Source organism: Mesoplodon densirostris, chromosome 17 (assembly GCF_025265405.1).
Source record: "Mesoplodon densirostris isolate mMesDen1 chromosome 17, mMesDen1 primary haplotype, whole genome shotgun sequence".
Classification (NCBI taxonomy): domain Eukaryota; kingdom Metazoa; phylum Chordata; class Mammalia; order Artiodactyla; family Ziphiidae; genus Mesoplodon; species Mesoplodon densirostris.
The window spans coordinates 43,299,524-43,313,596 of NC_082677.1; the positions used below are offsets into that span (position 1 = coordinate 43,299,524).

The 14,073-nt window shown below is 32.3% G+C and overlaps 1 protein-coding gene across 2 annotated transcripts in view; it reads right to left on the bottom strand.

Moving 5' to 3' along the window:
- KLHL1 (kelch like family member 1) overlaps positions 1 to 14,073 on the bottom strand; it is a 402,508-nt gene that overhangs the window by 152,404 nt on the left and 236,031 nt on the right. For both annotated transcript variants that reach the window (XM_060079916.1, XM_060079915.1), the window contains one exon: positions 10,306 to 10,518. In XM_060079916.1, the coding sequence (XP_059935899.1) occupies positions 10,306 to 10,518 (213 nt within the window). The remainder of the gene's footprint in view (positions 1 to 10,305; positions 10,519 to 14,073) is intronic.

Consider the following 14,073-nt stretch of genomic DNA (forward strand, 5'->3'; position numbering starts at 1 on the left):
CCCAATTCTCTTTCCTAAAGCCAATCTATCCATTCGTGCATGAAATCCTACCTACTCTAGTACATTCAAAGAAAATTGTCCAACAATTCTTCCCTCTCTTACATCATCAAATTCCCCTCTCTTCTGGATCACACCTGTAAGTATACAGGAATGCTTGGCTCCACTCCCCCAGCTTCGCATTTGTCAGTTTATTAACTTTCAGTTCCAAAATCATCCTTTTAGGTTGTTTTGTGAAAATGAGTCCTTTAAATAATTTTTCTTTGCAAACTGGCACTATGGTAAGCATTATCAGTAGAGGACGCTGTAGAGATATTGCAGGAGGAAAGATTTTGTTTCCTGGTATGAGCCCTCTTACCTGCAAGTTCCCCAGTGCAGTAGGGTGTCTCTTTTGAGACATTTAGGAGGAATATTTCTAGTAAGTTCTGGAGAAGAGGTTTCTATCAAGTCTTGCCATTTGCTATACCACAGTGACTCCTCTTCCATCCAGGAAGCCATGGTTGTTCCCTCTTCAAGGAGGTCCAGATTTCAGCTCTGGGGGGTGGTATTAGCCTTATTGGTAGTAGCTACTCTTTATATCTGATATTTCTGTATTATTTAGAGTTCTCTTAATTTCTTACTTTCCAATCCTTCCTTACTCTAAATATTTGTTATAATTAATGATTCTTTATTTAAATTTTTCGTGCTGAAATTTCAATGTTTGTTTCTCATCAGTGGATCCAGGCTGACAAAACCTGCCACCTTCAGGCTAATTTTTCAGTTCAGCTTTGCAGTTTTAAAGATTCTATGTAGTTACTCTTTTAAATTCCAGTTTTCCCATGTTTGCTTAGATCTATTCCACAGAAACAAATCTTGTCAAAGTCATCAATGTCCTTCAATTTATTAAGTTCAAAAATTGAGTATTGGGCATCAGTCTATTTGACCTCTCAGCAGCATCCACACTCCTTTATGTTGGTTTATTACCTGAAATTCCAGGACATTAAGCTCCCTTGGTTTTTATTCTATTTTATTAGTTTCTCCATTTCAGTCACTAGGTTCTTTCTTCTTTTGATCTCTAGTTTTGTAATGTTTTGATGTCCTAGAACATCATTCTTACTCCTCTTCTCTTATTTATCTATACTCATTTCTTTGGTGAGACCACCCCACATTATGTCTTTAAATTATATCTATTTGCCAACAGTTTCTTCGTTTATATATCCTGGCCATTTCTCCACAACTCCTGAATGATGCATTCAATGCCTACTCAAAACATCCACTTAGGGGCTTCATAGAAATCTTAAAAGTACATCCTTCCTCACTGGGACTCAAGTCAAAAAACTCTGGAATCTCTCTGATTCCTCTCTTTCTCATTCCCCCATCTAACCAGCTCCACTTTTAAATATATCTAGGATGAAAACACTTCTCACTATCTTCATTGCTACTAACTTATTACCATCATCTGAGCTCTTCAAAAGCCTCTCACTTCTAAATTGCTATCACCTATTAACTGATTTCAATTTTTCACTCTTGTTTCCCTCCAGTATACTCTCAACACAGCAACAAGAGAGAATCCATTGACATGTATACATTACATCAGACTCTCCTCTACTCAAAACCCTGCAACAGCTTCCATTACACTCCAAGGAAATGCCAAAGTTCTTAGAATAGTTTCCTAAACATTTAATGATTTGTATTTTCACCTTCTCTGAATTCTAGCAACTCATCCCTTGCATCACTCTGCTTCAGCCCCAAAAGCTACCTTATTGTTCCTCAAAGAGTAACAAGCAAAAATATTTTCTAAAAATAGCAATGTGGACAAGAAGATACAGGAATGTATGTATTTTATGTATATTTCAAACAAATCACTTAACAAAATAAAAGAATAATTCTACAATTGGATCAATGTAATTTTTCTCTTCTGAGACTTTAGCCTTGAGATTTGCCAAAAGACTGAGTGTTTGTAAGTCTAAGGATCAGATTTTAATCTCCAGATTTCATCTCTATAAACTCCACTTACTAAAATATTAAAATGGCTTTAATAGTTCATTAAAATTTCCCTAAATCCTAAATTAAAATCACTGCAAAAATCTGAATGATTTAAATGGCTTTTGCCTTATTACAAATGTTCCACAATTTTTCTTAGTCCTCTTACAAATCAATATATTCCATTTTAATTTTATCATTCCTATACAATAAGCATGAACAAGAAATGAGATTCTCTTTTTAATGTTTAATTGAGAAAAATAACTGTTCTTGCACTGTGTGGCCTATTGATAAATTTTATGCATATTATTTAATATGCTTATATTATTTAAAATGCTTATGAGCTAGTTTAATATTTAAGTTCAGTTTTCCTTTCCTCATGAAATGGACTTTCGCTTTCTGGTTTATTATGCTAGCTGTGAAAATGAAACCAATTTTTCTTATAGCCATTTTATCTTTAAATACACCACTGACATATTTATGTCATTCTGATAAATTTATTTTATTAATATGTCTAATAGAACAAAGATTAGAGGTTATATCTTATTCAAGATTGACCTTCCATTGTCCATTGAATAATGGATTTTTAGTAAAGTCTGAATCAATGTGCTATGATCCCTCTTTATGACCATGTTCCTAGTATCCACTGTTAGCTCCATGATAACACACAAATGCAGAGCTTTCTCTCACATTACAGACAAATCATACATCAACAGAGAGTTAGAATAAATGAAGCTAAAATTCCTAAGACTTAGCATAAACTTTCCATTTGTTGATTCAACAAATACTTATTGAGTATCAACTATGCCAGGAACTTTGTGAACATGAACTTCAAGTCTGATTTTCGAAAAAAATATAGTTATAAGGAAAGAGATGAAAACAAACTATGACTAAGCAAGAAAACAGTAGATGAAAGTCCTAAGAAGACACATTTAAGGTGAGATGTATTTAATAAGAAAGAGTCGGTCATGCCATGATGGGATGAACACCTTTTGGCAGGGAAGGACCAGAAAAGTGGTGTGATGGGCCAGTCTACCCAGCAGGAAGGAATGTGTTATCCCTGGCATTGTTTAGAATTGCGAAGGTATAGTAGTGATAAAAGCTCACCAATGTTTAGTCAGTTTTATTGCTGTCTTTAATTATCTCTAGACCATGTCTCCCCTTTCATTGGTTACCCCTTAGAAAACTGTATCACCACCACCCTCTTCTCTTGGGTGGCAGGGTTTCTAGTCCCCGGAATCTGCTGGTACAAATGTACTAGAGAATAAATAAACCTGACTTGTTCAAGAAACAGAAAGAATTTCAGTGTGCCTGTAGGGTCCTGAGAACTGGTAGGAAATGAGGTCAGATGGGTAGTCATGGAACCGCTGATGTAGGGCCTTGTAGGACAGGGATATAGAATATTTTCTAAGTGTCTAAAGCTTAAGTTTGAGAGGAATTGATTCATACTGTAAAAATTCTGTTTGCTTGCTAAATGAAAGTTATGGTAGTGGTTAAGCATAAAAGTTAGAAAAATAAATAGCAGGCTATTTCAACTGTACAGGAGAAAGATACCAGTGGCTTGTTTTAGCATGTGATTGTAGAGATGTAAAAAAAAAGAACAGATTCAGGATTCAGGATATGGTTTGGAGGAGTGCAGTGAAAAGGACTTCCTAAGGAAATGAATGCTAAATGCAATGCAAAGTAGAGAATTAAAAATGATTCTAAGATTTAGGTCTGAACAACTAAATGTTTGGTAATGATATTTACTGAGAAAGTTGGGGTGGATGGAGTCTTGGGACGTTGAAATCTTCCATTTTGGACATGTGAAGATTTGAATAGCTGTTGGATATCCAATGGGAGATATCAAGTAGTTAATTGGGTATTTGAATCTATCTTTGAGGGAAAGTTTAGAGCTAGAGATACACAATCAGAATTTATAATTGACTCCCAGATAATATTTAAAAATATGGAAGTAAATGCTATTCTTGACAAAAAATATGGTGTCCCAGGTCATTGAAACATCAGAAAGCAGAAAGAATTAACAATTATCATTGAGTAAGAATGGCCAGATTGATTGTGTCAAAGGCTGCTGAGAAGCCAAGTAAGTTGTAAACAAGTGAGATGTGGGAAAGATGACAGCATGGAGGTTTTGTGTGATCTTGACTAGTTCAAAGAACTGTTATAGTGAATTGAAGAAAAAATGATGATTATAAGTAGATTTAATAGCTATAAATGATAACTACATATTTTGCTGGAAAAGGGAACAGGGAATTAGAGTAGTTGGTGGAAAGGAATATGAGAAAATTTGTCTTGTTTTAATATGTCTGAAGCAACACATCTTTGTAAGTTGCTTGGAATGATCCAATATAGAGTAAAGTTCATAATAGAAAATATAGAAGGAGTCATAGCAATAGAGAAATTTCAGTATGAAGAAAGATGGGATAAAAACCAGAAACAGTGTGATCAGTCCTTGATAAAGGCAGAAACACTTGATATACTATAGAAAAATAAAGGCTTTCAGAATAGGTTACAACTCTCCTCCTCTCGCTTTACTTGACCAAAGGGTATAACGTGAATGTATGAGTTTGTGCATGTGCAAATCGTTTTTTACATTAACAATCTGTTGACTTAAAACTTACTGAAGTAAAAAGGTTTTGTATTTTCTTAATGTTGTAACTTGAACTGTGAATGTCATAGTGGGTTAAGAGATCATGAATCTAAATAGTATTTAAGAAAAATATATAAGATTTTAGAAGTATACATTGTCTGTGTTTCTGTTTTAAAGACAGTTTTCAAGGTCTCTTTTGGAGAAGAATAACATTATTCCACAATTTTTTAAAACTCTTATACTCTAATTTTATGAAGAAGACTATTTCTTTGATGATGGCCTGGTATAATTAACTAATCAGACAGCGAGCAAATCAGAGAGAAAAAAATGAAAAAGTAAGAAAGACTGGTAATGGATTATGTTATTGTGTTTGATTGATTATTTTTGCATTACTCATTTGTAAGAGTTAAGAGTTTTTCCTTTTTAAAGATAACATATATAATACGCTAAACAGTGAATGTTATACTGACAAAGGTAGAGAACTGTTGGATTTATCACGGAGTAGTTTATCTATGCTTGCTTTGGGGAAGTAAAAGCAAATAAAACATAAATTACTCAGAAGTATAATCTATTCTGTATAACTTATGCTATGATTTATGACTACTCTTTTTTTATTTATTTGCTCTTTGTCATTTTGCCTGCTTTTCATTAGGTTTTTTAGTTGTGGCTGTAATTTTTATGGACAACAGAGTTTTTATGTCTCTGGTATCTAATCAACTGTCACATTTCCAATGGGGTAAATGATTGAAGAGCTCTCCCCTCTTGAATTGCTGTAACTGCCATAAAGAATCTTTTGGAATAAATTTATTACAGATTTACATAAAAATAATTAATTCCTGTAAGATAGAGGTAGCATCTGTTTCCTTAATTTAAACTCTTTAGTTTCCTTGTTTTTTATTTTTTTATTATTTGATTATAAATAATATTCCTCTAAACCTAGGCAGTATTTTGTTATCTATTGCAACTTTTTTTTCCTTTCACATTTTGCTACAGAAAATAAAAGTAAATGTTTATACACATAAACAGACACTACTATTTATTTATCTTAAGAGTCAGTAGGTATACTTATTAGAAAGTTGTGTGAAAGGGTTTTCCTTGTTGTCTCTAAAGAGATAAACAACACCAGTTCTAAGACATGAAGCAAAGTTTATCTGTATATCTCCAACCTTTTAAATAATTTCTGACTGTGATAAAACTGAATTTCCCTGAAGACTTTTGACTTGATTATACATGGAACTGTACTTTTTGAGAGCACCATGCTTCTACTCTCTAAATCACTCATTAGAAAAGTGCACACCAAAATGGATACTTATGTATACTTTTAAAATATGTATATAACAAATAAATATATATGTACCTATTACAAAGATGCATTTTATGAAATGAGTTAAAACCAGTGGAAACAATAGTTACAAAATGTTAAAATGTGTTGTTTATTGCATAGCAACATGTTCTTTTGTTGCATCTTTGAAAAAGGAAATATAGAAAGATAAGTGAATCAAATTGAGTAGCCTCCTTGTGATATGTATATTTGTATTCATAATCACCCATTCTTTTAAATGAAATTTCCATATTTTTTCCAATTCTTTTGAAATTATAAACCCCCTTGGTATCCAAGAAAAACACAAAAACTATTATGCAAAATTCTGTTCCTTACTTATTAAAAAGATAATAGAAATCATTCACCATTTCTTAGAGTATATCTCAATTATGTATTTCTTTGATTTTGCCTTTTCCTCTTGTCCTTTCAATTGCAAATTCAATTGAATTTATTTCAGTATTAGCTATTCTATTTCCATTGAAAATAAAATAGGCATTATTGTTTCTGAGTTTTTAAAATGTCTTTTCTTTCATTCTTTGCTGAAGCTCATTTTGTCTACTAGTGTTCACAAATAAAATTCATATTCTCTACTAAAATTTACATCTTCACTTTGTTTTTCTATACTAAATTAACATAATTTATACTTCATAATAACATACATTGATTTTTGAATAATAAAGAATATCAGAACTTAAGAAATAACTTCTATAACATAATGGGCTTAGTAAAAAACATGAGAATGCAGATTTTGGGACATGAAGGAACAGAAATCTGCTTAAGTGAAGTTGGTTAGTTGCCTCATGATTATAAGAGCAGACTCTCACTATAATCTACATTTATTCTTTGGCTCTAATCAATCTTTTAACATGTTTTCTTTGTTGCTAAAATTTCTCTCATTTTCTTTATTTTTACTTTTTTTTTACTCTAGAACTTTTTTCATGCACTCACTAAATAGAAACAGGAACTCCTAGCTGTATAAAAACTTGTAAGTTATTTAGTTTAACTTAAAACTAGAAGCATTCATTTTCTCATTTTTTTGTTTGTTTGTATTAAACACCTCTAAATTTTTTTGCCTTTCCACCTCTCTCCTTGGTCAGTAATTTGCTATGTTTTGCTTAACAATACACATAAGCAGTTCATACCTGGTCTTCCAAATATTGTTCTGTCACTCACCTGAAACATATCATTCACATCTATAGCAATTACCTTGTAAAAAGAGAAGCAAAATTCTTCTCTCAAGTCTCCTTCAAAAATTAGTCCAAGGACTATTTCTTTTTGAAAATAAACCCCTACCACACTAGAAAAATGTAAGTTCTTCTTCATTTAAATACTGCTAGTATTTTAAAATATAATATTGTTTTGTTATATAACAAAAACATTTTGTAATTATATATTATATGGAAATATGTATATAATATATAATATAATTACATACGTAATGTAATAAGACACACAGTATATACACACAAATAACTTGAAAGTTAAAAAAAAAAAACCTACACATTAAGCACTGTCAGAATTAAGGACAAAAGTCATATTTACTGGCTCCCAAGCCCAAGAAAAAAGTGTTTTCTGATCATCATATGGCTTTTCTTAAGAACCTTGAGATGTTTAGTAGCTTTGAAAATTCATGCAGATGCTGGAAAATTCTAGATTTAATTAAGCTTTTTAGAACTCTGGCTGGACATTGAGGTAAATAGGAAACCATCTGCAGAAATAAACTTTGCACTTATTTCTCATCAGTAGGAGAAGAAACACAGTATCAAACACAATTAGAGTAGTCTGAGCTCTACAGTTTACTAGAAAAATGATTATCATGTCGATTCTCAATTTACTCATTTGTCAAAAAATAATAATGATATTTACTACATAAGGATATTATAGAAATTAAATGAGATAAAATATATGTTTGGTGACTGAAGAAAGAAATAAATGCATGTTAATTCCAATTCTGCCACTTTTCTTCCTTTCTCAGGCTTTTAATAGGAATCTTGAGAATTGCTGTATTCAGAACATTTTAATGACCTTCAAGTTTAGACAGCAAATAAGGAAACAACATACATTCACAGTAGTAATATCCCTGAGTATGTTCATATCTGACTAGCCTAGATTTGCAGGAAAACTGGATTTTTCACTAGCTCTATGACCTTTGAAAAAATCACTTAACTTCTTTGAACCTGTTTATCCCTCTGCATAATACAATTACTAACTGCTACCTTGCAATTGTATTTTTTTAAGATTAGAAATACTGTATGAAAAGTGCTTATAATGACATGTAATTCATTAATATTAGTTATGGAAGCAATAGCCCCTCCTATATCTAAAGACATTTTTATGAAAAGAAAATGTGCTTTATTTTTCCCCCTGCATATATGTTGCTTAAAAGTATATGTAAAGTTATGTTTGTAATGTACCCATCTTAAGAGATGAGAAATGGAAAATAAATATATGCTGTGTTTATGCCTATTGGACACTGTGATGAGTTAAACTTAAAAGTCTTTTACTAGTTAGTTTCACCAAAACATAATAATAATTTATTTTCTAATGTTAATAAATATTGTTTCACTAATCAAGATAAAGCAGTTTTACCAATCAGAATTAAAACGCTATGTGTAATGTGTAGCCTTAAGAACAAATGAGTCAATAGAATGTACATCTCTATTCTGATGTAATAGTTTAGATGAGATACACATGTAGGAGCAGCTCCCATTTTTGTTGACAAAAGAGTGGGCAAGAAGGGTATGAAGAAAAGGCATATCATGAAAAAGATGGAGCCCTGGCCACATTCTTGGCCTCCTCTGGTATATGTCCTATTATATATGATGATTTTTCAGTACCAGTTTAACTCCAAGCTCCCAACATTTCATCAGACAGGTGAAATGGGTGGGCAGGATCAAAGGGACTAATTGTCACATCATCTATCATTGTTAATGGCTATCTACCTATTATTGGCTAATAGTGATCATTAGCTATTTCCATCTTGAGAGAGGATGCCCAAGCTCTGAGAATATATGGTATCAGAACCTATGTTGGAAGATTCAGAAAAATCCAGTGCATGGCTTTCCTATTCATTCTTTGTCCCATTACCAAAATAGATGTTTCCCTTCCTTTTATAAGAACCTGGCATTAGGATAAACTTTTATTGAATATAATTTGTTTAGGCAGGATTTCCATATTTTTTTATTTTACTTCTTTATTTATTTCAGTAGCCAAATGAAACACAATTATTAATTTATGCATAAAAGTTCATTTGTTTCCCAATTTTGGCAAAGTGTTGTTTTTTCTTTTTAACTTTCCAATCTTAATGTATGACCCAGCTCCCTCTCTCTTCTCTTGTTACTAACATGTTATACTTGCCTATTGTTGTTTCCCGATTTCCTAATTCCCTATCTTACATTCTTAGTAATATGTGGATTATTGAAAACGTTGATAGTGATTTTAATTCAAATGAACAGGCTCTTAATATCCCTTATAAAAATTGTACACATACACAATTTTATCTATCACTTGAGAGGTCAGAACCACCTTCAAGCTTAAGTTTGGATACCCTGAGACGCCAGACACCCTGGGTTAACAATGTTGTGCATGGATAATTTTGCAACATTACAAGTTATTTTAAAGACACAAGACTGAATCAGGGAAAATTAATTACTCTTCTTCTTCTAAGTTGAATGAACTTGGTGTTTTATCAAATCACCTTTGTCCTACATACCTCATCAATAAAATGAGGTGATTTTTTCACTTGGTGTGTGGATTCTCCTTAGCTCCAAAGGTTCCATAATTCCAATTGCTAAATGGTATTAATTCATAACTCTGTACTATTCAGTAATATATCTTATCCTTCTATAGACGTTTGAAATCCCATGCTTTGAGCTTTTAAGAATACGATAAGGATGGCCATAGAATATGTATATTCATCAGAGAATGATCATATTATTGTATGTTAGGTCAGAGAGATGATAGCTTGATAGACAACTAGCTGGCTAGCTAGCTAGCTAATTAGGTAGATAGATAGACATATGTAGATAGTTAGATCAATCATCAAAACAGGGAAGCAAAGAATTAATAATTGCAATGTTCTAAAAATCTTTTAAATATTCTATTAAGAATTTTATATATATTATCTAATTTGATCCTCATAATACTTTTGCGTGGTAGTACAATTTGATTTGATAGATGAAGAAATTTAATTTCAGAGAAACTGACATTCTTATAGTCATATAATCATGACTCAGTAAGTGGTGGAAATGGAATTCAGCCCCATGACCCATGACTCAGCATTTTCCATCAGCAAATTTAGCTTAAAAAGAGTGTTTGATTAAAATAAACAAACAAAAAATGTGAATAAGTAATAAAACATGGGTTGTAATGTTTAATTTTAACACAGAATTTTTCAGTCAATTGTAGATACGAAAACAGCATCTCATATAATTACCTGAGGTGGAAGCAGCGGCAGTCTTATAAAGGCCAGAAGCATACTCAAGTCATTGCATCTCCTCTGCATGTCATATTTGACCCACATCATTAATGCATGGAAGATGGTTTCTTCATCAGGGACATTGACATCATCACTGGCCAGGAGTTTATGGAGCTCCTCAGCTGGAAGCAGTAAAAACTCTTGATTTCTCATAACTTCCATTATGTTTTCCTACAGGGAAAAAAGAGCTTGGCATAAATTCGACCTTGGTTTTATTTAGGTAGCAAAGCACCTCAGAAGGAAATGAGAAAAGTAGTCAATAACCTTTGTTCTCATTATACCATAATCCTTGAGACTTAATCCTTCAGAAACTAAAAGCTGTTAAGATGAAAGCATTGTAATTGTAATTGAAGTGTAAATGTATCCAAGACGGCACAGATCTTGTAATAACTGGAGGATTATAATGTTGAGCTTTGTTATGCAGGCAGAATATAAAGTGATTAAATGTTCAAGTTTCAAGTGGACTGCTAGGGAAAATTTGGTGAATATTAAAAGAATAGAATTTCAACTTTTTAAAAACTTGACTACATATACATCAATCAGAAAGTGGGAATAAAATTACACAGAAGTAACACTGTAAGATGCATCATTGTTTATTCAGAAAAGGATAAATACAAGAGGTAGGCCATAGGTATCACAAAATCCCATATGTTTCACCCTTTTATTATCTCTCAAACCTCCCTCCTCACATGACAGTTTCTTGGGCTTCATTCAGAGTCCCATTTGTTTTCTTGCAGATTGCTGCCATACCCACTTAGTTACTCTGCCTGATTCTACCCTTAGTTTCTCTAGTGGACCTTCCGTACTGATACTAGAGGATATTTCTAAACTTCAATGTGCTCATGGCACTACTCTAAAGTTTTTGTTTCATTTTTTTTTTTTGTTTTTGTTGTTGTTGTTCAAATCTTTTGGTTAAACACACTGGTTCTTCACGATCTGACCTCTTCCTGATTCTAACACTTCATCTCCAAACTTATTGGCACACCAGCCACAAAATTATTCTTCCTTCATTTTGCCTTATCCTCACTCCATTGCTTAAAATGACTATTAGCCACATTGTTTTCCTAATTTGTGTCATTTTTCAAGATTCAATTCAAAAATTAAATATGGATAGGATATATACATCTGGTGCTCTCTGTTCACTTCCATTTCAATTGGCTGCCTCACCTTCTATGCATGCACAGTGCATGCTGTTTACATCTATGACACAGCAGTTACCAAACTGCTACCTAATGTTTGGTGCACTTAGGAATATGATCACAAACCTTAAGTTCCTTGAGAAAAAGACTATGACATTTAACCTTTCATATCTAGATTCTGAACATAGCAGGTGAGCAGTACTTATTTGTTGAATAGATATATTGATCTTTGTAGAGAATAATAGATTTTGGAAATAGTACAGAGCAGTGCAGTGTTTTTCAAACACTTTTAAAAAACTACTTGTCAAAAATCTTCTTACATTTCATCACAAAGTCTTCTGTGTCTGATAAATGGTTAGAGAAGACAGAGATTTGACTGTTGGCCTTCACTTGTGTTCCATCTTCTTCTATGTCTCCTGAGACAACTCCACGGAATATATAACTAAGGCTTCTCAGATGGTAACTTTAAAGCCACAGTTGTGGCAGAAATCTCAATAGGATGGTTATTTTAGGGTAAACCTGAAGTAGAGTGGGACTAGATCTCTTCTCCAAAGGGCATTGTGACTATGCTAAAACCTAGCAGAAGAGTCAGCAAGTGCCCATTAATCTGTATGTCAGAGCAGATTCAAACCTGTTTTCTGAAGAGACACTTGACCTATGTTATGAGAGTATCCTTAGAATTGAATCCAAGGCTTGAAGTGCCTTCAGCTTTCACAAAAGCAGTCAACTTTACTTTTAGGTCATTGGTTATTTTCTTTACCTTTAAATGACATCACATAATAGCTGATTTCATGAAGGTTTCTTTTTCGCCCCCTGTGTTTCCTCTGTGTCTAATACAGTGCTGTGTAAACTATAGATGTCCAATACCTATTTACTTAATGAATGAACTGTGTGCCCTGAGATTTAGTGCCACCAAATTTCTCTAAAGAACTACAATAAGATAAAGAAGTTTTTGAAGAATCTTTAAAGGACTTTTTGTCCATCTATTATTCCAGTTACTCAAAAATCTATGCATCTATTAAACTACACACAGAATTATATAGCTAGACCATCAGTATATAGCGAGGGGTACCATAAAAAAGCAGCTCTATGAAACTGTCAACAGTGTCTATCATAAAGATATTGTTCGAGGCATATTTCATTATATTTTACAGTGTCCTCTTTATGATGACCCTTGGGAGAAATTTCTTTTAGGTTTTAGTAGCAGGAATAATTGCACTTTTCCTGAGTAAATTGGTTTGCTTTTATCATGGATGTTGTAAATTATGAAATTGATCAGATTTCTCTTTTTATTTGACCTCTAGAAAACTTAGAGTTAAATTGAAATCTAGCTGAAAGGAAGGTTATAGCCCTTTATAGTTTGATTTCTTTTTCAGACAGTTCTGACAATAACTTCATTTAATATCACTACAGCAGATTTTCTTTTTTCTTCTTTTATTCTTGCACCTAATTTAGATTATATTCTTATAATTTTGTATCTTTATAAATTATACTACATCTTTTGGAAACAAGCAATGTTGTTTGCAGATATTGCTATAAATAAACTGGGCATTAGAAGACAGTATCAGATATTACTGAATCTATCACACTGATGCATAGATTATATTGTCTTTTTTTCTTTGTATACGTTGGAGATCTAAAGGTCCCTTAGCTCTTTTTTCTTTATTTCTCCATCAAGTCTCTTTGAATGATACCTTGCCTAATATGCCTGTGTTATTTGCAACCCAGCTTCTGGAAACTATTTTAGTTTCATTATCTTTTATTCACTGAAGAAGAAAAATAACCAATTCACACTAGTTTCTTTATACCTTAGCTAATTCCTTGTTGTCTGAGAAGATCATGTAATGAGAAGCATCAAAACTTTTTGGCCTGTTTACTTTTGGTACAATACCTTTATTTTAAGTTTATTCAATTATTCATTCTACACAGAATTATTGAACACCTAATATTTTGTCCTGTATAATTGTAGTGAGGAGAACGAAATGGATGTGCATCAAAAATCTTACCACACATGGGACACCTAGGCAATGTGCGAAGCCTAGAAAATAACTGTCATCCTGTTTGTAAAAGCTTGTTTTTCAAATGGACCTAGAATATTAGGTAGGAGTATAAATTAGAAAATGAGAAACAGAAAGACATGTATTCTGACCAGGGGAGACCAAATAAACAAAGGCACATAATATTGTATGAAGTGCCATGTTTGGTATGTCAACTTGATTGACAATGAACACAGAAAAAGTCATAGAAATTAATACTGAAAGTGTAATTTAAACCATATAATGGAATAAGTTTATTGTAAAACTTTAACAGTTTCTCCATTAAATGGGAATATCTGTGTACATACATCTCTTTTTTTACATACATCTTTTACACATAGATTGAAATGTTCATTTTAAAGATTTTACCACCAAATTTAAGTTGCCACTGCATAAGACACAACATAAGACAATAATCCATATTAATTACATAAATGAAGACTAAAGTGTACTATTTTTGCTACTTCATAATATTTTAAATAATTTTTCTAGCTATAAAAATTCAGTTTTTTATTCTAAGTAGACAGACATGACCATTTTTAATTATTATT